Below are 25,299 nucleotides of genomic sequence, written 5' to 3'. Positions count from 1 at the left end.
TTTATATCTTTGTATTTTTTGTATTAGAATTATATAAGAAATTGTATTAGAAACATAAGGTTTTTAGTTAAAAAATGTCGGTGCAGTAAACTGTTGAAGAGGTGCCTCGTTGGGAGTCGATCCTGGTCCACCATCAGGTCTTGCTTATCACAATTAAGCCTTGCTCTTAGAACTAATGTCACGTGCAAAATGACATAACCGTGCTTTGTCCCCTATTCCTTATCCTGAGCGCACGATCAGGACGTACTTACATATAATAATAATGTTATCATCCAAGCTGAATAATACAAAATCTCAGCTCAATCGGTCGAAGACATCTGCTTCAAAATTAAGTTGTAAAATTCCACCCGACACAAACATATATAACCCTCATAATCGCAAGTAAAATCTTGCACAAGCTTTTGACGACCTCGGTGGCGCAGTGGTAAAGTGCTTGCCTCTGAACCGAGAGGTCCCGGGTTCGATCCCCGGTCGGGTCACGATGGAAAATGATCTTTGTCTGATTGGCCCGGGTCTTGGATGATCTATATATGTATTTGTTGTAAAATATAGTATCGTTGAGTTAGTATCCCATAACACAAGTCTCGAACTTACTTTGGGGCTCGCTCATCTGTGTGATTTGTCCTAATATATTTATTTATTTACATGGATTTTTTTAGGTTTAAAAAAACAGGGTTTTATTTTTACCTCGACATTCAGAAAAAAGTAAAGCGTACTTTTACATTACATTGTAATATTTGACGTTGACAGAAAGAGACAAAACAAAACTTACTTTAGCCTAAAGATGCCTTAACTTTTTTATGAATAAGAAGGTTAGAATTTAAACGGGAATTCTATGTCATCCCATTTAAATACTAAGCTCCTTTAAGTGTGAGACCATGGGCGATGCCCCTCTTTGCCCACATCTGACTACGCCACTGTCCCAGTCCTCCAGACATTCGTAAAAAATATGCGTTTATTGTCACGACTAAATTACATGATTCCCAAAATTCAAACGCTAAAGAATGCAAACATATCCGGTGGGCGAGGCAACACGTTGTTAAGGTTTCAAGTTTTAAACCCAACTCCAAAAAAGGATACAATTTTATAATTTAAATCGAACTTTTGGCTAAAACCATAAAGTCTGCAGTTTCTTTTTGTTTTTTTTTATATCGTTGCTAAATAAATAATTAGGTTTTATGATTTTTTAATTCAACGCAAAATAAGTGATAGTGACATGGAAATACCGTAGGCTTATGTGTGTCTATTTGTGGTGTCATAGCTGCTAAACACATAATTTTGGTTTGAGCTAATATAAGTAATGTACCAGAAATATCAAATCATACGATATCAAAGCAATTCCATTATTTATAATAATAAAAAAAAATAGCGCTCCGACTTCTTTGTATACAAAATCCAAATTTGCATGCGACGAGATACGGGTCGCTCACTGAATTTTTAATTTTATGTAGCGAATGACCTTGCATTCCGGGATCGTTAAAAAAAAAAACAAAAAATGTAATATGGCGGACTACCTACAGCTGATTTTTGAAATGAATGTTGGAAAAATTTTGTATTCTACACTGAAGCTCTAATTCCAAATTCTTCATTCATTTTGTATGGGCCAAAACATACCTAATCACGTCAAAAAAATGACTTCTAAAGATAGTTAGCAATGTTGGGCGCTTACGTTCGCGTCATGCATGTTGAATGAGTTGTGGTTAAATCAAGAACGATGGTAAAAACCAATAAAAGAGAGCCGACATGATGTCATAATGTGGGTAACGGATATTTGATGTGTTCACGAATTATTCAGTCATTATATCATTTATCTACATAGGTAATTGAATGGGTAAATATCTTGTCCGAATAGCTCAAAACAACCGCGTTTTTATATTTATATAACTTATACTTAGTAGCTGCTAAGCCTGCAGGTTGACTTTGGGTCATTAGCTATATCTATTCCGAATTTCATCAAAATCGACCCAGTGGTTAACCCACGAATAACCGAACAAACAGATAAAAGACAAACGAATTTTAGCATCCATACTCCTAATAAATGCGAAAATCTGTCTGTTCGGTTTCACGACTAAACCGCTGCTGATTTTGATGAATTTTGATATTGTTCAAATATAGACTAAGTACTTTTTTTTTCGAAAAATCAACCCTCAAGGCCTTATGTAATGGGGGTGAAAGTCTTCATTAAAATCTTGTTGTAATGATGATCAAAGGCGACTTAATTGGCTATGACACAAAAATGTGGATTTCTTGAGCAAATAATTTCCAAAATCAATCATTCACGTACAGATTAATTATTTTAAAGTCAGTAAAACTAATTCTTGTCTGATTGTATAATGACAGCGCGACACAGCAGAAGTTGAAACGCTCTGAGAAAAAACCGATTGCACATATTTTTGTAATTCTCTAGGATTTTTGTGAAAATGTCATGTCGAATTTTCGCGGTAACCGCGCCAATAACTCGAAACCTTGAGCCTAACGGTATGACGTCACCACATACCTGGTCATTCGCAGAAGGCTGCTTAGCCAACTTTAGGCCACGTATAAATTGGAGGATGTGGCTTCGCCAATTAGGTTTTATTCTATGTCAGATACAGAAATAAAATTATTTTCTGAGCATTTTTAGGGTTTTCAAGACTTAAGTCTAAGCATATAAGAATGCGTCTTGTGTTCAGGATTGATGTTGCACTGGCAACCAACAAAAAAAAGTTGTTTTTGCATTCCTTATTTTTAAATATTTTTTCACAATGACACATGCAAATATTCCCGCCGATTGATTTTAATATGAAAATCGATAAATTTGTTATTTTCGTTGTAAAGCCAAAAATGCAATATAATTTCATTGAATTACTATGCTACATCTTCGTTTTATTTTTTGCTGACCAAAGATTTTGTCCATTTTGTATGCTTAGACTAATAATGTACTAGATGTTGCCCGGGGCTTCGCTCCCGTGGGAATTTTGAGATAAAATGTAGCCTATAGCAATCTTGGATAATGTAACTAATTTTCTAAAGGTGAAGGAATTTTTGAAATCTGTTCGATAGTTTCGGATATTATCCGCATCAAACATACAAACTCACAAGTAGGTACCTCTTTATAATAATAGTACCTAACTAGTTATTCTCAGAGCGTTTCGACTGCTGCCGCCGCGCTGTTCCGGATTCGAGCTCCGATCAGGTCAACGTGGAAAATGATCTTTTTCAGATTGACCTGGGTCTTGGATGTTTATCTATAAAATAAATGTTACAGAATATAGTATCGTTGAGTTAGTATTCCATAACACAAATTTCGAACTTGCTTTGGGGCTAGCTCAATCTGTGCGATTGGTCCCTATAGGTATATTTGTTATTCATTTATTGACATCATAGGTACATGATGACAACTGCTTTTTGGAAGTATTTGTATATCGACTCGAATGCCAGCTCCACCGTCGCCGAACTCAGACACACGCTGACGCGAATGTGTGAACATTGCCCAATTTGTATGAGAGCTTTTATTTACCGCAATGAAAAACCAGCAATGTACAACGAATCCGCCAAAGTTTGGCGAACTGTTCGACGACAGCGTGGAGCCCGCACAAGGTATCGCGTATCTTACCACTTTTTATGTACGGTTAATAGGTATATTATAACAATTTGTCGACCTCGGTGGTCTGATTGTCCCGGGTCTTGGATGTTTATTTATATATCTATTTGTTATAACATATAGTAACGTTGAGTTAGTATCCCATAACACAATTCTCGAACTTACTATGGGGCTAGTTCAATCTGTGATTTGTCCTTAAAAAAATCATACTTTTATAAAATTATCTATACTATCATTATAAAGAGGTACTTAAGCGTTTGTGAGTTTGTATGTTTGAGGCGGGTAATCTCCGAAAATACCGCATCAATTTCAAAAATTCTTTCACCTTTAGAAAGGTACATTATCCAAGATTGCTATAAGCTATATTTTATCTTAAAATTCCCACGGGAGCGAAGCCGCGGGCGACATCTACTTAGTTGCTAATAGATTATTTAAATAGGTGACCAAATAAAATACCATTGCTATAGGCTAAAATCTTTAATATTAACAATTATATACTCTACATTACAATAAACTCCTTTATTAATACCTTATAATGTCGCTGCGGCAACTGACAGTTTTACTGTCATTATGCGATATTTGGTATTGTTTCTTTTTGACAGACGGCCTTACAAACGGACATACAACACACATTTTCTCCCAAGAAAATAAACTCCACCAATGTTAATTTAAATATGTGTCTCACTTTTCAATTTTTAAACTGAGAGACAGTTAAAACGTATTTTTTACTAAAACAGATTTAATATAATTATATTTTTATGAATAAGGATGAATGATGATGGGGAATTTAATGCAAGTTATGTATTGCCATAACTCATAAAAAAATTATTATAACAATAGATTTTCAATACTAATTATACCGCAGAATTACGAATGTAGACATAGTAATTACTGACTGAGGTGACTGCAACACATGCAGAATGCGTCTATTTGCCGAAATGAACCCACGGTACAACGTGACAACTCGCTTACACACTTGTATTTGTACTTGTATGATAAGATTTTATTACTTACATGTTTGTTATCATTATTTTGTGTTGTGGTGTTTAATTTTTGGTTCATTCATTCATTCATTCATGTCAACGCGCGTGGTATGTTTCAGACTTGCCTATCCATATACTAATATTATATATAGAAAAGATTTGTATTTTTGTTTGTAATTGATAAAAGATAGGCGAAACGTTCAGGAGTGACACAGGCTACTTTTTTATTATGGTTTTACCCGAGCGAAGCCGCGGCGAGACGCTAGTATTTGTGTATTTTCGTTTTAATTTTTTTTTATATGCTACTGAGCAAGCAAACAGGTATGCGGGGCTGATTGGCAAGTGGTTACCGCAGCCTAGGACGCGGCAAATCCAGGTGTAACACACACGTCGCTCTGGATTGAGGAACTACATGTTGTAGTCTCTATGAATAACCATTTTATATTTATTAATCTAAAACAAGCAATTAATGACATCTATGTCTGTCTGTGGTATAATCAGATACGTTCCAAAAACAATATTAAATCAGTATTATTTTCACTTAAGTCGAGTCGCATGCAATTCGCGCAATGGTTACGTCAACAATTGCATACAAATTGCAAGTTGCACGCTGATAGCTTTTAATTTGTACGTGCAACTGTAGTGTCTAACGACTGAGCTGTCAATGTCAACAAAATGTCGCCTTTTTAATTGTCAAAAAGAAAAAAAAAACTCTTGAAGTTTGATTACACACAGACGACAAAAACAACATCCTATTTTATTGAATTTCCCTCGAAATTTCCCCCGTATTCCTCAAGATCGCACATTTTTTATGTAGCTCGTGTGCACATGTAACCGCGTTGTACAACTCGTCTCCCAGCTGAATTCTGATACAAGCTCTGGTTCAAACGCTTGCATGCAAATTAAATCTTGCATTCGACGTGCAAGTCTTAGAAATCACGTTTCCAATGAATTTAACTTGATCGCAATTGTGACGTCATACTTGCATGAAGGTAGATACTTGCACAATGGAAACCACGCCTTTACCGTTAATTAATGGTTATTGTATGTCCATTTAAGAACCGTTCATTTAATCCGAAGTATTTTGTAACACAACAAATAGTATCTTACACCTAAGGGCCAACAATGGGCCAACGTTGCGGCCAGCCGACGTACATTGCTTGGTGAGCTTACAACGCACGAGTTGTGCGTTGACATGAGACGGAATAGCATAATGTATGAGCAAACTTATCTGGCTCGATGAACCCGTCGCTGCTGTTGAAAAAATTTGACAAGAAAATTACTTTTAAAAATTTTTCCTGTTGTCGTGGAGTGTCTTGTTATTCTGAACGTCGATTGGCTGCAACGTCGGTTCATGTACAGAGCGGGCTTAACAATGATTCCAATATTAAACCGAACTATTGTATTAAAAGCGTTTTGGTTCGTAATGTCCAATTGTCAAAATTTCTAAAGCTTCAAAATGGCAGAATATGCGTGGTCAACTGTATTCTAGTTTTTGTATGTAGATGATGTATTTAGCTGAGAATTGGAACATATATATCGAATCACACATTATGACAATTGATCATTCTGAGATATGTACGAGACCATTGCACATTATGAACCGAGACGTTTCAAAATGGCGTCGAATCGGAAGGAATCGAATAGAATTATTAACCGTGCTTTGAACCAATTTACTTAAGATATATGTAGGATATGGATAGGATATAATATATCCTTTGATTATATATTGGGATACGTTTTTCCGTGAAAAGCATCCGATTTAAACAACCTCAATTCGACTTTAATCATTTTCATATTTTTATTCTGTTGAATTTTCATCAAAAATACGAAAAGCTGAATTTTTGATGAAAATCAATGTTGAAATGGACCAAGGGATAGTATAAAAAATGGTTTACAAAAAACAAACACGATAAAGTATACATAAACTTAAGAATATTATTAACTTAAATTATGATATTCGTGGACACAAACTGAGGCATTGTTACACTCTTATTTACAATTATGTATAATATTATGTCATAGACAAGACATACATTGTTATTCACAAAAGAAGTTAAAATATACTTTAAGTTTTGTCACTATGGCACTTTATAATCCCATTGACAGAAAGAGATAATACTACTTTAATTTAAATATGTTTTAACTTTATGAATAACAGGGATAGAATATATGTGTAGCGGTAGTTGTCAAGTCATGTCAGACGCCTTTAGGCGTCAATTAAATATCTGATTCCAATGACGTGTACAAAATCAAAAGAATAATATGTCAAAATCTGGTTAAAACAAAGAGCGTTTTTAATTTGAATGTTTGGTATTAGTTTTTTTTTTAAATGCACCTGAATTTGCGTCCAAAAATATCAAACTTATATACTATGTGTCACGTCCGGTAATACCTATTGCGAGGCGATAACAGTAAGTTATTTACACATTACTAGCCGCGCCCCGGGGCTTCGCTCCGTGGGAATTTCGAGATAAAAGTATTCCATGTGTATATTCTATCTGTATACCAAATTTCAAAACAATCCGCCCAGTAGAATTCGCGTGAAATAATAACAAACATACACACATACATCCTCACAAATTTACGCATTTATAAAATTGGTAGGATTGCTTGAATGTTAAATTTTGTCGCATAAAATATAGGCGGATTTACATGCGCACACATATCAGACTGTGTATACCAAGGTTTAGCCGGCTAGATCTAGGTTTTTTCTTAAGACTCATGTAAACAATTTTCACAGTAATTATTGTTAAATTTTATTGAAAATAAATCAAATATCAGTTATTATAACTAATATCAATATTTAATATCAGTCATTAACCACGAAAGTAATTATCTAAAAAGTCAATTTTAATTTACATTGCTGTAAAAATCATACATAGACATGTTGAGACATTAAAACGGAGTTTGTAAACAAATTTGACAAATAATAGTTACTTATTTTATATCTTACTGTTATCGCAGTTAAAGTTCAGATTAAAATCAGTTCTGAATCTTACAATTTCCGACCGTTTTCAATCCAAAAGCGATAGGTATAAAATCGACAAAAACCATACAACTTTGAAACACTAATATTTTTAACTCTATGCCTTAGTTTTCTGGTATTTAAAAAAAAATGACTAGTTTTTGGTTACAGTGAGATCTTTGCGCTGTGGTTTTCATCGATTTTGTCTATGATATGTATATCATAGATTCAGAGAGAGGTAGACATTATATTTTATTCCATTATTGAATTTGCATTTAAATATAGAATAACTCTACTAATGGAAAAAAGTAATTTATTATTAGAAAATTTATTATTTTCAAAACCACAATGTTCGATTCCGCTACATAACGACACTGTACTGTCTCGTGTTGCTCGGCTATTACATAGAGTTAAAATGTGCAGAATCGCAAATTAGATTATTTTTTATATATATGAAAAATAAAACTACGAATCACGAAAAGTCTTGGTATAAAAGTTGCTTGAGTTTGGTGTGACACAACTTGGTCTTATAATAATTTTGTATAAATTTTTTTCTCAAGAAAAAATTGCGTATTTTTTTTTGTAAATAAACATTTGTATATCATTCTGACATCTATCTCTCTCTATAATCCTTATGTTATATTGTCACAATTTCAAGTGCAAATTTTGATGACTGATTATTATGCCGTAAAAATCAATGATATTAAAAAGCAATGATTTAATATAATTGATTTTTACAACGTGCACCAATATTTCCAAAAAAGAAACTACCGAAAATGCTGCAAGCAAATAAATAAGGTTTATTCAATTTCGGATGCCATTGTCAAAAGCCATGGGTGTAAGGTATGCTAAATATTGGGACAAATCATATTTGCTTTAATTTTTTTTTTATTTGAAAAGGTAGTCTGAAAGATATTTTTGCATTTACATGACATTTTCTCTGTATTACTGTAATTTTTATGTTTATTATTTTTGTGTAATAAAACGGTTTTTTGTTGATAAAATAATGACATTTCTGTCGCATGCATAACTCTGTGAGGCAGTGACATGCGCTAGTAATAAATAGAAGAAACTTAATTTATAAATTATCATCATCAAATTAGCATTCCAGAAGAAACATACAGACCACAGGGGCTACAATTGAATTTTGACACATATCTTGTTGTTTTTTTTTTTAATTCTGTACATATGTTTACAACTCAGTATATGTAAAGTCAGAAAAAAATATCATCGTTTATTTGTTCGAGTGTTTTGTTAATCAGATATGGTCTGTTATCACTTCTACTTCAGCGCTCTCCCGACGTTCATTGAAAAGTGAGCTTTAAAACGTCCCCTAAAGACATACTTTACATTGACAACAAATTAGCTTGTTGACGCTTCAAAGATAATTTTTCAAAGAACGTCGTCTTGCCGAGGGGGAGCCATGTTATAGTGTGCTAAAGTTTTAAATTATATAAAAGTATATTTCGTTAAACACAAAAATATGATAACTGCCTCACTAAGATTTTATTTCATGCATGTTAACGCCTTTGGTTCCTGTTGTCTGGGTGAGGTCGCCGCGGATGGTTCAATACTGAAAAAGTTACATTTCATATTAAACTAGCTGCCCGTCCTGGCTTCACTCGTGTTTAAACCATAATAAATTAAAACACATAAACCTTCCTCAGGAATCGCAGTCTCTATTTAAAAAACCCACATTAAAATCCGTTGCGTAGTTTTAAAGATCTAAGCATACATAGTGACAGAAAGCGGGAAGCGACTTTGTTTTATACTAAGTGATAATGATGATGTGTATTACATACATACATACATACATACACATTAAAGCGCCTGATTCCCATGGGCGCAGCAGAGACTAGAGACTTCCACTCGCCACGAACCTGACAAAATCTCATTAGCTTCTTGTATTAATGCAACATTATAAAGAAATCAGCTGTTGCCCGCGACTCCGCTTGCGGCAAAAAATAATCAACGTTACTCCAACGGTATAAATATATTCACACAAAATTCATTCTTTAGTTTAGACGTAATAAGACTAATGTGAGTAAAAAAAGACTGCTTTAACCACGGGCGAAGCTGCTGGCTAAAGTATAATAAATATATATATATATATATATATATATGATACTTTACTATTATATATATATATATATATATATTGACTGACAGACAGACTGACTGACTCTTGCGTTACTGACTGACTGACAGATAGACAACGCACAGCCGAAACTACTGTGCGTAGGAAGCTGAAATTTGGTGCGTAGGCTCCTAGGACAGTGTAGGAAAGCACTAAATTCCCAATTAGGGAAGCACTACTTTTTCGGCAATTGGATTTTTACTCACATACGAAGTTGTGGGCCAAAGTAAATAGTTACAAATGAAATTTGTTTGCAAGAAATTAAGCAATTGATGATGTTTTATTTACAATTCCGGCCACGCTGACATACATTAGTCGTACATTGCTGGGTTGGTCAATGCCTTAAATAAAAGTGGTCTCTATCAAATTTAAGCCATAGTGCAACACACCATACTGTACTATGGCATAATGATTTTTAAGCATAACCTTCTTACGCATAACAATTTGAACCATAACTAACCTAACCTAAAAGTTAATATTGACACATTTACCCGTATGCCAAAAATCAATTATGCTTTAGACCTCTTATGCCAAAATAGTTATGCCAAAGAACAATAGGACAAAATAGTTTATGCGATAAAAAGTGACCCCGAATAAAAGCTATCATACAAATTATGCAATGTTCACGCATTCGGCGCAGGCATCGGTGGCGCAGTGGTCAAGTGCTTGCCCCTGAACCGAGAGGTCCCGGATTCGATCCCCGGTCGGGTCATGATGGAAAATGACATTTTTCTAATTGGCCCGGCTGGGATGTTTAACTATATATGTATTTGTTATAAAAAATGGTATCGTTGAGTTAGTATCCCATAACACAAGTCTAGACCTTACTTTGGAGCTAGCTCAATATTTATTTATTTATCTGTGAGTTCGGCGATAGCGTGGTCTCACTTAAAAAGCAAAAGAATAATATTTATATTCATTTATTTGACTAGAAATAAATATAGTTCAGTACCTGGGTGAACGGCAGCTGGTGATCGTCTGCACCAGGTGCCGGGAGACATCTGAAATATCAAAATCATTACTTATATTGTCAACATCACGTTCCTTATCGTATCTATCCCGTCATATGGCCTTTCAGCGGAGAAATGCTGCGAGCGGGATGGGCACTAGGTACTACAATACGGTTTAGTTTTCGCTCAAAGTTGAAATGAATTGATAAAATGTGATGGCGGCGCTAGTGCACAAGTTGGTCGAGTCTCAATATGTAATTCTAAAATTTAATATTTGTGTTTTTTTATGAATTAACTGTAACCCGCCCTGGCTTTGCTCGGGTAAGACCTAAACCTTCCTCGCGAATCACACTGTCTATTGGTGAAAACCGTACAAAAATCCGTCCTGTAGTTTTCGAGTTGAAAACACGCAATGAAACTACTCCGTTTATTAATTTTGAAAAAAAAAAAAGGTTCACTTAATGATTCACACTTAATTTATTTTGTTTCACACTATATCCAGACTTTTGTGATAGATGTTGAAACTGTTTTTGTAAGTACTGTATGTACCCATATGTAGAACATTGTGTCATAAGTGTAACTTAACGCTAATATTGCACGCCTGTAAGGGCGAACTGTTGAACCTTTCGTAATGTACGTGCGTGCCGTCTACACCTTATACTACACAGTTATTGCAATAAAGATATTTGAGTTTGAGTTTACTTATACCGAGTTCCGTGTGCTAACTAAAGAAAATTGATTTACGCTAATACGTAAAACTATGAGGAAGCTTACTGACATATATGAAAAAAAAAAATTGCTTCCAACAACCTCTCTGTATTATTATGGGGTATGTAAGAACACATTGGCTATGCTTAATATTATACCGTGTGTAAAGAAATCGTTAAAACCATCCCTATAATAATTTCGTCCACTGGTGTCATACCCACATCCTTACGCACAAGTTTCAATATATTAGATATACATCCATTAACTTTCACCCTACTGCAAAAAGCAGTTATATTAAAACACATGTCGTATAGTTCGCAAATTTCTTTCTTCAGACTCTTAATTTCTTTTTTCAATTGGTTACGTTTGGCCACGAGCTCGCGTATCCAATAAAACTGCTCAAAATTAATTTTGAGTGAAATATAAAAATAATAATAATAATAATTAATAATAATTAAGACCTATATTTGTTAATTGACGTCCTTGGAGAAAAGGCTGCGGTGAAGTTTGTTGCGCCTCTTCTTCACCTGCGCTTTGGAAGCCGGCAGTAGACTTAGTTTAAGTATTTTTTTGACGTCAATAAGTGCTGTATATCATCCTAAATTGAATAAAGAATTTTGAATTTGAATTTCTTTATTGCGGACATAATCCATAGTGAATGTTAGTAACAATGTTCTTAAGACTGTTAGTTTATAACGTTCATACTCGTGTTAACATGTTTTTATTTTCGGCGTCAGTTGTCAGCGCAGTGACATTAAAATTCAGTCAACGCACGCGCACGCTTTAATTTCCGAATAGATGCTGTTTCGTATCAAAAATATAACGGATTCTTACAGGTGTAACATTACACATAAACAGACGCGACAGGGGTACTTCTTTATATGATACTAGCGTCTCGTCCCGGCTTCACTCGGGTAAAAGCGTAATAAAAAGTAGCCTATATCATTTCTGAAGGTTTCGCCTATATCTGTGCGAAATTTCATCAAAATTGGCCCAGTAGTTTTTGAGTTTATCCATTACAAACATAAATACAAATATTTCCTCTTTATAATATTAGTATGGATGTACACCATACATTTTTGATTATGCCAAAAAATAAAATAGGGCTATTACTGATAATAAATAATATGTGCATAGTCAAAACATAAAAAATCTAAATACAAAATTTTATTTAAGGTTACCATACTTAGAGTGCGCCACCTGACACTACGCTTCATAGTAAAGCTAGGCTCAGTGCAGCGGTTCACACAAAGTCCATTTTCATTGATAAATTCTGCCAATTCTTTTTTATTTATTTATTTTTTGCCTACGGGTCATTAAGAAGAACACGATAAACTATGATAATTGGAATAATCGGAGTTTCAAACTACGTCCATAAATTCATTGATATTTTGGGATAAACGCAAACCTCAATAACTTTGGTGATAAACGATAATATTAAATTTTGATCACTCAAATGTATTAATAGGGTCTTTTAATATTAAGGCTTTAATTTTTTTGGCATAATTAAAAATTTCCGATGTATATGTTCCACGTCACCTGTCGCAGTAGCGTGGGGTACACGCGGTCGTCGGGGCGACGCCGCTCGCGCTCCGCGCGCCGCTCCGGTTGCACTGCGGCGCAACACACATCGGATAAATAAAGAGAGAGAGAGAGAGAGAGAGAGAGAGAGAGAGAGAGAGAGAGAGAGAGAGAGAGAGAGAGAGAGAATGTTTATTTGGTAAAACAAGCTTATATGTAATAGTCCTCTCCTATTTATTATTTCGCAAATATCTCCTATGTCCAGACATAGTCCAGTTACAGTTTTATTATAAGTAAAGATTTTACAGGACATTCTATCAATGGATTATTGAAAACATAAGATTATAAAGTGGCTATGGCTGTGCATAGGAGATATTACAGAAAAATAATTATGGGGGGGGGGGGTCTAATGGAAGTTTAAACAATTTTTTTTTTTTAATATTTGTTCGCGCATCACGCAAAAACTACTAGATGGAATTTGATGTGGTTTTCACAGTTGTATAGCGCATGGTCTTACATAAAATCTGATATTGGTTTCATCGCGATACCTTGCTTAGAACCCGAGATATTGTCAATAATAATTTATGAGACGGACGCACATATTAAATGCTAGTAATTGATAACAAAAAATAAATTTAACTATTTATTAAACTACGTTGACACATCATCAATGAAGACCAATCGAATGGAAATTGAAAGATCTTTCAATATTGAGTTATCTAATTCACACATTATATATTGTGCTGTCTTACCTATAATGCCATGCATGATGGCGACACATACTAATGCCTATATATCATATCTTTTACCATGGTTCACATAAATAAATCCTACGTTAATATTAATAGAGTATATATAATTCCAATTACAGAAAATGATAACTACAATTCTTTGCAAAGTCATAATCATTTTTATGATTTATTTTTTCTTAGCTATAGCATGTCCCACTGCCGGGCAAAAGCCTCCCCACTCACTTTCCAACTGTCCCTTTCTTTCTCTTTCTCTCTTTTATAAAGATTATAATGTTTTGCCACGGCCATTAATTGTACCCTTCATAAGTTTGTCGTGATGTTTTTTTACTACCAAAATAATAAACAACTCACAAGATTTGGCCTGCATATTGCGTATGGAGTTAACAATAGCGCGCGCCGCGCTGGATAGCTGAGTTTCGTCGTTCGGTGTGCGACTGCGGACAACAGACAGATGACAAACACACATATTAATAGCGTAGCCAAATTTGATAGAAATTTCCATACAACTTCCATACAACACAGCCCATCTCAATGCGTTATAAAACCGGTCACTCTGTCTCTTTTCTTCTCGTATTCGAATTTCTATCTCGAATTTCTCTTTTTTGTATGATCGAAACGGAATATATGACTATATTTTCTTTTAGTTATCTATAGTTTTTCTCTGTCTACGACTCTTATACCGTTCGTTGTTAGCAGCTTGGACAAACTTACTCTTCTTGCCCAATACCATCCCTATCTCTCTCTCTCTTCTCCTCTCCTTTGATTTTGTTACTCTCATAGCGATCTTATAGACCTCAAGGTTATACCCCCATCCTTATAGACCGACCAGTGCTAAAGTTGCTTAACCGCACAATCGCAGGGCGAGAACACAACGCCGGGCTACACACCACACTATCGTCGAACTCAGACAGAGCCAATGGGAATAAATAAACGTTACGTATTTTGTATGAGAAGCTTTTACTTAACGCAAGGAAAATTCCAGCAATGTACGTCGTAACGTACAAAGTTCGGCGAATTGTTTGCCGATAATAAATAGCATAGCATGATAAATGTAGATAACAAACTAGACAATATATAAAATCGGGTTGTGGCGGGGTTCGAACCATCGACTCCAAGAATATAAAGTCGACCGCCTTAACCGTTACACCAACCAGCCAGTTGGAGACTACGACGAAGTTAAACTTCTTATAAACCACAGTATAAATAATTGTAGTAATGTTACCGTTCGTTATTAGCAGCTGGACAACTGCCAAGTATACCGGATCCAGTCCTCCATTCTTCCCTTCTATCTCTCGTGTTGAGTTGAGACATCTGCTCCTTGATTTGCTGGATTTTGGCCGCGATTTCGTTTGAGTTTTGACGACTTAGGCTCTTTTCTTCGGCTGTAATAAAAACACGAATAATATATATATATATATATATATATATAAACTATGCTCAACGGCTCATGTTAAGCAAAGCATGTTTCGCGGGTCCTATAGACAATCAACAAAGCAACCAACCAGAACAGCAGTTTTCACAGGTTATCATCATCATATTTGCCCGCGCTGGGAATCGAACTCAGGACCTCTAGATAGCGGATTTTCACACTTTTTTCAGGATCACATGTTTAGTGTTTTGTCTTCGAATATTTTACTTTTGAATGAGATTTTACTTTATGCTCTAGAGCTTGAAATAAAATTTTAGAATCAAAATCGGTCCAGTAGTTTTTGAATTTATTCATTACAAACACAAATATAAACTTTTCTCTTTATACCTAATTAATAATAAATGCGAAAATCTGTCTATCTGATCTGCTTTCACGGCTTAACCGCTGGACCAATTCTGATCAAATTTGGTATACATATTGTATTAAAGGCGCCCGTTCAAACATAGGGTAATTTTTTTCACAAATCAACCCCCAATTGCCTATAATGTGTAAGTGAGGTTATGAGGTTTATGAGGTGAAAGTTTGTGTTCCGCTTTCACAGAATAACTCATGCGGGCGAAACCGCGAGCGAAAGCAAGTTATCTTTTAGATGACGACTTCCGTGGCGCAGTGGGAAAGTGCTTGCCTCTGAACCGAGAGGTCCCGGGTTCGATCCCCGGTCGGGTCATGATGGAAAATGATCTTTTCCTGATTGGCCCGGGTCTTGGATGTTTATCTATATATGTATTTGTTATAAAATATAGGATCGTTGAGCTAGTATCCCATAACACAAGTCTCGAACTTACTTTGGGGCTAGCTCAATCTGTGTGATTTGTCCTAATATCAAATAAAATATTATCATAAATTATTTATTCAGAAATTAGACCTTCACAGGCACTTTTTCACGTCAATGTTTATATTAAATAGTTATTTCTCACAAGCTACAAACTACTGGCATTTCGGAACGACCACTGCTGAGAAGAAATGCCAAAAGAAACTCATTTGAACAGTGTTGGTCCCTATCATGCCAGAAGGGGTTACCATTATTGTTTCTTAATATATATATATGGTTACCAGCGTGCGAGTTGTCGGAGAGCGGCTTGTAGCGGCGCGCGCACGCGGCCCACTGCGGGGGGCACGCCGGGGGCGCCGGGGGCGCGGGGGGCACCAGCTGGGGTTTCAATCATTTATTTCAAATACAAGACAAGGTCAGCGAATTGTAAAAAATATGTATAATCTAGATAAAATACAAATATTTAGGATAATTCATGTAGGCGTTAACTTGGTTCGAAAGTACATTTTCAAAAAGTATGAAATTAACAAACAAACTCGACCATCATAAAAAAAACAAAATTATTGTAACAATTTTTATTAAGAAGTCATCACCATAAACGTAATATTTAATGTAGCTGTCGAACAAACGTAGCTTTCTTCGCGAACATTTTAGCACGTTGTGACGTCACTTGTTCGTGTCATTTAGTATGGAGCGTTTGGACGAGTCACAAAATGTGTGATTATATTTTTGTCATATCTTTGAAAGCATTGTGATTATCACAGTAATGTTTTTCACTGGTGTTTCTAATGATATAGGGGCCTTCGAATAGCCATCGTCAAAACAACAATTCATCAAACTCATCGACGTATGACTGATTGTGACCAACAGATTTAGAGAGGTGATGCCATAAAGTGAAACTAAACAAAAGAAAAAAAAAACTCAATTTAAAATAAAATACTAATAAAAAAAAATATGTGTATATAATAAATACATCGATAAATATACATATATATATGTATTATATATATTACTAGCCGCGTCCCGGATATTCCAAGTTATATTCTACCCGTGTACCAAATTTCATAACAATCTGTCCAATAGATTTTGCATGAAAGATTACATGCATACATACATACATACTGTTATCATTATCATTGGATATCAAAACCATTTGGTGTCATTCAATAATTATTCACATCACCTTATCAATAATAGTCAGAACAGATAGATTTTCCATTGAAATATTACATGTTACTTCTCTTTCAAAAACACAACGTTAAAATTGGCGCCTCGCTTGTACATAGATAATATATGCCGGCCGGCCTAGTAACTTTTTAAAAAGCGAGGTAATTAAAGTCAGCAAAGGTATCATCAACAAACAGTTGACGTTGACAGCTGTCAGAGGAAATAATCGGTAATGTAAAAAAATAGTAAGCTAATAAACTTTCGCATTTATAATATTAGTAGAGGATAGATTACCTGTGGATAAACATTATATTGCGGACACGGATACATGGCTGGGTATAGATCGGGCACCAGGAGCTTCGGAGCCATCGGCAACATACTGTTGGTCCACTGCAGGGGATCGCCGTACTGAAACAAAATTGATGAAACACTGGTAATCCATATCTATACTACTATTATAAAGAGGTAAGAGTTTGTGAGTTTGTATGTTTGAGGCGGGCAATCTCCGAAACTACCGAACAGATTTCAATAATTCTATTACCATTAGAAAGGTACATTATCCAAGATTGCTATAGGCTATATTTTATCTCAATATTCCCACGGGAGCGAAGTCCCGGGCAACATATAATCCATATTAAAGGAAAGAAAATTCGACATATTCAAATTTTTTATAGGTCCTATTCTAGGGTGAGACCATACTCCCTTACACATTATAAAACAAAGTCCTGTCTGTTCGCGATAAACTCAAAAACTACTGCACGGATTTTCATGGGGTTTTCACCAAAATATATTGTGATTCCCAAGGAGAAGTTTAGGTGCATAATTTATTATGTTTTTTACGGGCCGCTAATAGTGGTATAGAAATAAATAAATATATCTCACCGGGTAATGTTGCATCGGCGATTGTGGCAACACCATGTTGCCAACGGGGTAAGTTGGCAATACTGGCACTTCCACTGGGCCGTACGACACGTTGTAGCTGAGAAACAATATATATTTTTTTATAAGATTGCGCTGTGTGCATTTTATTAAACGCTTTACGAATATTTTAACTATCCCAATACGAAGAAAACCATGTTCAAAAAACTTCACGTGCGTTTTAAATTCTGGCGCGGGCTATCATTAGTGTTTATTAAATTGTAACATACACAGTGATAATTTTAATTATCCTATTTTATAAATAAGTACTGGCACAATGTTAATTTTATAAATGTTTAATTTTAAAAATTATCCTTATTTAAAAAGAAAATATTGCACACTAATGAAAATTTCGCAATGGCGCACTGTCTATATTATACACCATACATTTTTGATTATGCCAAAAAATAAAATGGGGCTATCAGTACCTATTACTGTTAATATGTGCATAGTCAAAACATAAAAAATCTAAATCAACAAAAAAAACATCTATAATAATTGGTTATAATACTTGAGTGCGCCACCTGACACTACGCTTCATAGTAAAGCTAGGCTCAGTGCAGCGGTTCACACAAAGTCCATTTTCATTGATAAATTCTGGCAATTCTTTTTTATTTATTTATTTTTTGCCTACGCCGGGGTCATTGCACGCGAGAGCGAGAGAACACGATAAACTATGAATTGGAATAATCGGAGTTTCAAACTACGTCCATAAATTCATTGATTTTTTGGGATAAACGCAAACCTCAATAACTTTGATGATGAACGATAATATCAAATTCTGATTACTCACAAGGTTCTTTAATATTATTAAACCTTTAATATTTTTGGCATAATTAAAAATTAATTGTGTATACTATTATCGACTCGACGTATTAAATAATTAATAGTTATATAAATACCTGCGTTGATGCACCACGTTGGGATCGACGCACGCGCCGCACTGACTGTAGTCCACGCCCGCGTATGGATAACTCGGATCTAGGATGTTAAATGTAATCTAACGATATCTATTGTGCTATTCACACTGGTTTAATATTTTCGTAGATTTTCTCAATGTTCCGTATGAAAATTTCATTGCAAATGCCCTAAAAATAATCCACAAAAAAGTTTAAAAATTGAAAAACATGAAAAAAAAGCATAGGAATTTATTTTTTCGAAAATTTGAACCTGGGACCATACGGTTCACAGGCGGGCGTCTTAACCACTGGACCACCACCGCTTCCACTAGCATTGATAGTGAACAGTTGGAAGTCGACAGCAGGCTTAGTCCATACTAAGATTTGTATTTTTCTTTGTAATGAGTAAACTGAAAACTACTGGGTCGATTATGATGAAATTTTGCACAAAGATAGACGAAACCTTCCGGAGCGACATGAACTACATTTTTATCATGATTTTACCCGAGCAAAACCGGGACAGGTCGATAGTTTTATATTTACTTAAAACTTTATTATGTGATGCATCATACATATATACTAATATATTATAAATGTGAAAGTCTGTCTGTCCGTTCCATTTTCGAATTGGATGAAATTTAGTATTCACATAGTTAAAGGTCCCCGTTCAGACATAGGCTGCTTATGCTTTCAAATATCAACCCCAAATAACTATAATAGTATGTAAGCAAAATTTCAAGACGATTGGTTGAGTAGATATAGCGTGAAGGTAACAAACAAACGTTCACATTTATAATATTAGTATGCACTCACCAATCCTAAAGGTGTTGTCGACTGGGTGTGGAGAGGGCGCCACTTGTTTCTGTTCTTCCGCCATCATAGTTTGGTACATCGGCTGTAACTGCGTCTCCTAAAACAAATTATGTTTGCGATACGAAAATGTCATTTTCGACAAACAATTGTGCAGAGAATGCTGGCAGCAGAGCCACGTTACATAGCAACGCTTAAAATAAAAATAAAGAAAAATTTGTTTTGTTTTAGCAAAATTTGTTTCTAATCTTTGTTTGTAATTGATAAACTCAAAAAGTAATGGATTGATTTTGATGAAACGAATTACTTATGTAAAGGTGCTAAATATATATACATAGGCTACATTTTGTTTTAATTTTTATATGTCATACATGTTCAATTACTCACCATTCTGCACTGATTGACGTATGGATAGCCTGGAGCTATCGTCGGGTACATCACGTTGGTAAGCGACATTGGACCTACAGAAAGTATGTATGTATAGTCTAGATAAAATTGTTATATTTATTATCATTATGACGATTCATATACCCAATAACAATGCAGCTGGATACGAAGATTTAAAGATGGTTGGAAAGTACATTTTCAAAAAGGTATGAAAATTTAAAATTATATATTGAACCATCATAAAAAAAAAAACAAAAACTTTGTAAAAGCTTTTATTAAGAAGTCATCACCATAAACGTAATATTTAATGTAGCTGTCGAACAAACGTAGCTTTCTTAGCGAACATTTTAGCACGTTGTGACGTCACTCCTCACTCCATTTAGTACGGAGCGTTTGGACGAGTTCAGGAAATGTGTTTCTTTTTTGTGTCATATCTTTGAAAGCATTGGCGTTATCACAGTAATTTTTTTGCTGGTGTTTCTAATAAGGGCTTTCGAATAGTCATCAAAACAAAAATTTGTCAACTAGCCTATTATCACACCATCCAATACTATATATGTAACAGGTTACCGATTTTATTCATTCATCATTTCATTCATAATTTAAGAGCGTCGTTCTACTCGGTGGAGTTTCTTCCATCTCTCTCTATCCTCAGCCATTGTTTTGACCTCTCTGAAAGAGAGTGAAGGAGACAACAGACTTACGTATATTAGGGTCTGGCATAGACACAGGAGTGAGTTTCGCTTGCGCCATTATTTGCAAGTTTACTTCCTGTTGGTACTGGTTCATTTGCGGTGACGTCACCTGGCAACACCAATATAATTATATATATATAATTATAATGAAAATTTTAATGAATAGGGTCAACATTCAAATTCAAAAACAAGGACGTCAATTAACAAATATATGTCTTATACATATATTAAAAATTAGGAGGACGAATTTACATCATTATTAAAAATGTCAAAATTTGAATGAATAAATAAAATAAAAGTTGTATTTCCAATAACATTATTGAAAATTGTCACACAAAATATATATATAAATAAAAAGCTAAATGTACAAAACGTACGTAATAATGTCATAAATCAATTACATATGTTATGAGGATACTGCACCACGCTTGGGCCAGACATTATTGTCGTTCACATAATCATCAGACTTGTAATATGCCTTTTATTGTATTTGGCAAGACAATTGTAAAAAATATGTATAATCTAGATAAAATAGATATATTTACTATAATTATGATAATTTACAGATTGTAACAATGCAGCTGGATCATTATACGAAGATTTAATATTGGTTGGGAAGGCCAGTTTTTTTGCAAGTTGTGACGTCACTTGTTCGTATGGAGCGTTTGGTCGAGTCCAAAAATGTGTGATTGCGTTTGTCTAATCTTTAAAAACATTGTCATTATTAAAGTATTTTTTTCAGTGGTGTTTCTATTAATATAAGGGCCCTCGATTAGTCACCTAAAGAAAAATTTGTCAACTAACCTAATTACAGTAATTGGGTATAATTACAAAAATATCATTTTCGACGCAAGCTTTCTTTGTTGACAATACAAACCTCGTCATTCCTAACTCCAGTCGGATACTGCGTAGCGTACATCTCCTGCGACTCCTGATTGGTCAGCTTGTTCACCACTTGCCTCTGATTGGCCGCTTCGTTCGGCCGCTGATTGGGCGGCGGGTGTTCAAACTGTCTCTGATTCGGCTGTTGATGATCATACTGCCTATGATTGCTTGTTTCACATCTTTGATTGTTCTCGAAGGTTCTATCGGAGTTTTCGTAATGTTTTGTGTCGTATTGCCTTTGGGTTTCGGGTTTTGGGATCTCGTAATTTTTGTGGTTCAATTCTGTTTGGTTTGAATTGTGGTTGGTTTGGTTTTCGTAACGGGTTTTTATTGGAGTCGTTGGTTTCGATTTCTGCTCGGGTTGTTGGTTTGCCTGTGAAAATAAATAATTATTTACTCAAGTAACTAAAATAAATTTCTATATAAATCAGCAGTACTTACTTTCCTATATGTTAATTGTTTTTTTCTATTCTATACTAGATATTGCCCCGGGTTTCGCTCCCGTGGGAATTTTGAGATAAAATATAGCCTACAGCAATGTAGGATAATGTACCTTTCTAATGGTGAATTTTTGAAATCGGCTCGGTAGTTTCGGTGATTGTCCGCCTCAAACATACAAACTCACAAACTTACTCTTTATAATAATAGTATAGATGATCAACCAACTATTTAACTATCTAAATACAGCCTTAATACCACCTATGTGGTACCTAAACGCTTGGAACGCCTCACATAATTCTCTATATACATAACAGACAGACATACCTTGTCCAAATTGTTCTTCTGTTGACAGACGTCGTGTCTCCGACACTCGCAGCAACACTTCCTGCTGCACTCTTCAGACAATTGACATTCGCAATCTAGAACCATAGACAATCAATAGACAAAATGAGGGAGGGTATCCCAATCCCAACTAATAATGCGAAACTATAAGTTTGTTTGTTACCTCTAAACGCTCTATCTACTCGACCAATCTTCTTGAAATTTTGCATACACGTAGTTTGAAGTATGGAGAAGGACATAGGGTCTTTTCGTCCCGAAAAAATAACTGTTCCCGTGGGAAATATGCGGGCTAAATATGCTAGACAGGGTATCAAACGCATAACCTCCTAAAGACTACTGGGGTACATCCAAACATTTACAATATCGCTACAATGGCAATAATACACTTACAATTTAAAGTAGGGAAATATTAAGAATGTAATAATATACATAATACGTTGTAGAATTTAACTATATTGTGTATACTTTCCACGTTTCAAAGTAACTAAGAATAAAGTTATGCCGGCTCCACACTATCGCGGAGAAGTTCGCCGAACTTTGACGGATCCGGCATACATTGCTGGTTTTTCATTGTGGTAAATAAAAGCGCTCATATAAACTACGCAATGTTCATGCATTCGCGTTCGCGTGCGACGATAGTGTGGAGCCAGCATTAAATAATTTTTGTTACAAGATACCGAAACGAAAAAAAAAAGAATTAAATTAATTTTATCATATAACTTAAACTCTTAGCCACCATTTGTTTGAGCGGTTAACAAGCCTGTTTTTTTCATATAAATAAAATTCAATCTAATTTGCAATTCTACACATCTAAACTCTATGCAATAGCCAAGCAACACGAGACAGTACAGCAGCGTTATGTAGCGGAATCGAACATAGAGTTAACGTTTTACAGAAACGACATTAAAACTAAAATATATATTACGTTTAGATAAAAATCGTAGAACAAAAGATGTTAGTCTCTATGTACCTTATGCGCCTTTGGAAGGTTATGCGTTAGATACCAGTAACCATGTATATATATTATATACTTTTGAAAGACAGGTTCTACAGTTATGTAATAAATACCAAGCGAATTGGACCTTGTATTTCTTTAGTCTTACCATTGTCTATGAAAGAATGTTGCTTTTCCAATCGGCCCTTGCGTTTTTCGTTGGCATCGATCTAAAAATAATTTGTAAATAGACTCAAATTCAAAACTCCTTATTCAATTTAGGATGATATCACATATTGACGTCAAAAAATTACTTAAACTAAGTCTACTGCCGGTTTCCAAAGCGCAGGTGAAGAAGATGCGGCGCAACAAACTTCACCGCGGCCTTTTCTCCAAGGACGTCAATTAACAAATGTAGGTCTTATTAAAAATGTCAAAATTTAAATAAATAAAAAAAGTTGTATTTCCAATAAAATTATTGAAAATTGACACAAGAAAAATAGAGGCCCAACGTACAGTCAACAGCACATCAACCTACCCAAATTCACTGCAAACTCGCCGCTATTACCGCGCCATAGAGGATCATGCGGGGTAACTTGATGTGCTGTTGACTGTACTCAAATTTATTAATACTTGTATGCAATTTTATTTTACGAAATTTTCGCCACAAGAAAATCACGTCCGTTTTGTAAACCGTTGAGGGGTACCCTCGTCGGAAGCCGATGCTCTGTGCACCATCAGGTAATCCATATCATAATAATGCATTGTCATCCAAATCAAACGTGTGTACAAAATTTCAGTTCGATTGAAGACACCAGCATTAAAATTGAATTGCAAGATTCCTCCCGAGACACAGGGACATAAGTTACATTGCAAGTTAATCAAAACATGTTACGCCTACACCTTTGGCGACCTTGAAAATCGGTGTTTTATCAAACGTTGAATTCAAATGTCACATTAAAATCAAAATTATTGTACAATTATGTTGGCTATAAACATATTCTAGTTTCCGTGATATTTCAGATTCTTTGGAAAAAGGTGGACAATTGACATTTTGCGGAATTTAATTTATTTCAATGCAACATGCAAAGGCTACGTTTTCATACAACAAACGTAACTAAATCATGTGCACGACGTGAGAAAATTGCAATTGTAATGTTTAGTGACCAGCGCACAATAATTTAATATTTCTTTTTATTTACTACTTTTACTTAACATTCACAATTGTTGTCTTTATGTAAAACTTTTAAGGAAGTAGCATATCATTCCCGTCACGAGGATCATTAGAGTACTCACTGGGAAGTCCTAGCGTTATATTGTAACCAAGATTACTGGAATAAATGACGAATGACGACCTCGGTGGCGCAGTGGTAAAGTTCTTGCCACTGGACCGAGGGGTCCCGGGTTCGATCCCCGGTCGAGTCATGATGGAAAATTATCTTTTTATTGATTGGCCCGGGTCTTGGATGTTTATCTATATATGTATTTGTTATAAAATATAGTATCGTTGAGTTAGTATCCCATAACACAAGTCTCGAACTTACTTTGGGGCTAGCTCAATCTGTGTGATTTGTCCTAATATTATTTATTATTTAATGACTATGGCAATAACTGAAAATCAGTGTTTTTGTACTAATGTGCAGAAAGTTCACTGAGTTATAGCCTTTTCGCCTTGCTGCAGCACACTAATACTTTTGGCATTATGCTTGTATGTGTAATATCAATATTGTTTTAATGCTTTATATGTTATTATTTTTAGTGTCTGTGGCGACACAAATAAACGTTTTTTTTTTCTATGTCTACTATTTGTTAAAATATGATACGTGTGATATGATATGATAAATTCTATATGATTAACCAAGTACTTAACTATCTTAGTATAGCCAAAATCAAATCATTTGTTCAGAAATTAGGCCTCCACAGGCACTTTTTCACTTCATATTCTAAATTAAATCATATTTACCAAAGCTACAAACTACTAGCATTTCGGAACGACCGCTGCCGAGAACAAATGCCGA

At 34.9% G+C, this 25,299-nt stretch overlaps 1 protein-coding gene across 2 annotated transcripts in view; it reads right to left on the bottom strand.

The window, feature by feature from the left end:
* Nucleotides 1-4,045: 4,045 nt before the first annotated feature.
* The window catches only part of enc (encore), a 53,145-nt gene continuing 31,891 nt past the window's right edge, over nucleotides 4,046-25,299 (bottom strand). For both annotated transcript variants that reach the window (XM_053765575.1, XM_053765576.1), the window contains exons 18-32: nucleotides 23,451-23,511; nucleotides 22,330-22,424; nucleotides 21,557-21,937; nucleotides 20,689-20,788; nucleotides 19,985-20,058; nucleotides 19,601-19,697; nucleotides 18,791-18,869; nucleotides 17,853-17,949; nucleotides 17,265-17,378; nucleotides 16,085-16,181; nucleotides 14,825-14,984; nucleotides 13,954-14,036; nucleotides 12,869-12,942; nucleotides 10,624-10,672; nucleotides 4,046-9,107 (exon numbers count right to left, since the gene is read on the bottom strand). In XM_053765575.1, the coding sequence (XP_053621550.1) occupies nucleotides 9,055-9,107; nucleotides 10,624-10,672; nucleotides 12,869-12,942; nucleotides 13,954-14,036; nucleotides 14,825-14,984; nucleotides 16,085-16,181; nucleotides 17,265-17,378; nucleotides 17,853-17,949; nucleotides 18,791-18,869; nucleotides 19,601-19,697; nucleotides 19,985-20,058; nucleotides 20,689-20,788; nucleotides 21,557-21,937; nucleotides 22,330-22,424; nucleotides 23,451-23,511 (1,614 nt within the window). In that variant the 3' untranslated portion in view covers nucleotides 4,046-9,054. The remainder of the gene's footprint in view (nucleotides 9,108-10,623; nucleotides 10,673-12,868; nucleotides 12,943-13,953; nucleotides 14,037-14,824; nucleotides 14,985-16,084; nucleotides 16,182-17,264; nucleotides 17,379-17,852; nucleotides 17,950-18,790; nucleotides 18,870-19,600; nucleotides 19,698-19,984; nucleotides 20,059-20,688; nucleotides 20,789-21,556; nucleotides 21,938-22,329; nucleotides 22,425-23,450; nucleotides 23,512-25,299) is intronic.

This window comes from Plodia interpunctella, chromosome 27 (genome assembly GCF_027563975.2).
Source record: "Plodia interpunctella isolate USDA-ARS_2022_Savannah chromosome 27, ilPloInte3.2, whole genome shotgun sequence".
Taxonomy (NCBI): Eukaryota; Metazoa; Arthropoda; class Insecta; order Lepidoptera; family Pyralidae; genus Plodia; species Plodia interpunctella.
The sequence above is the reverse complement of the archived record's forward strand: the minus strand, read 5'-3'. Positions and strand labels throughout refer to the sequence as shown.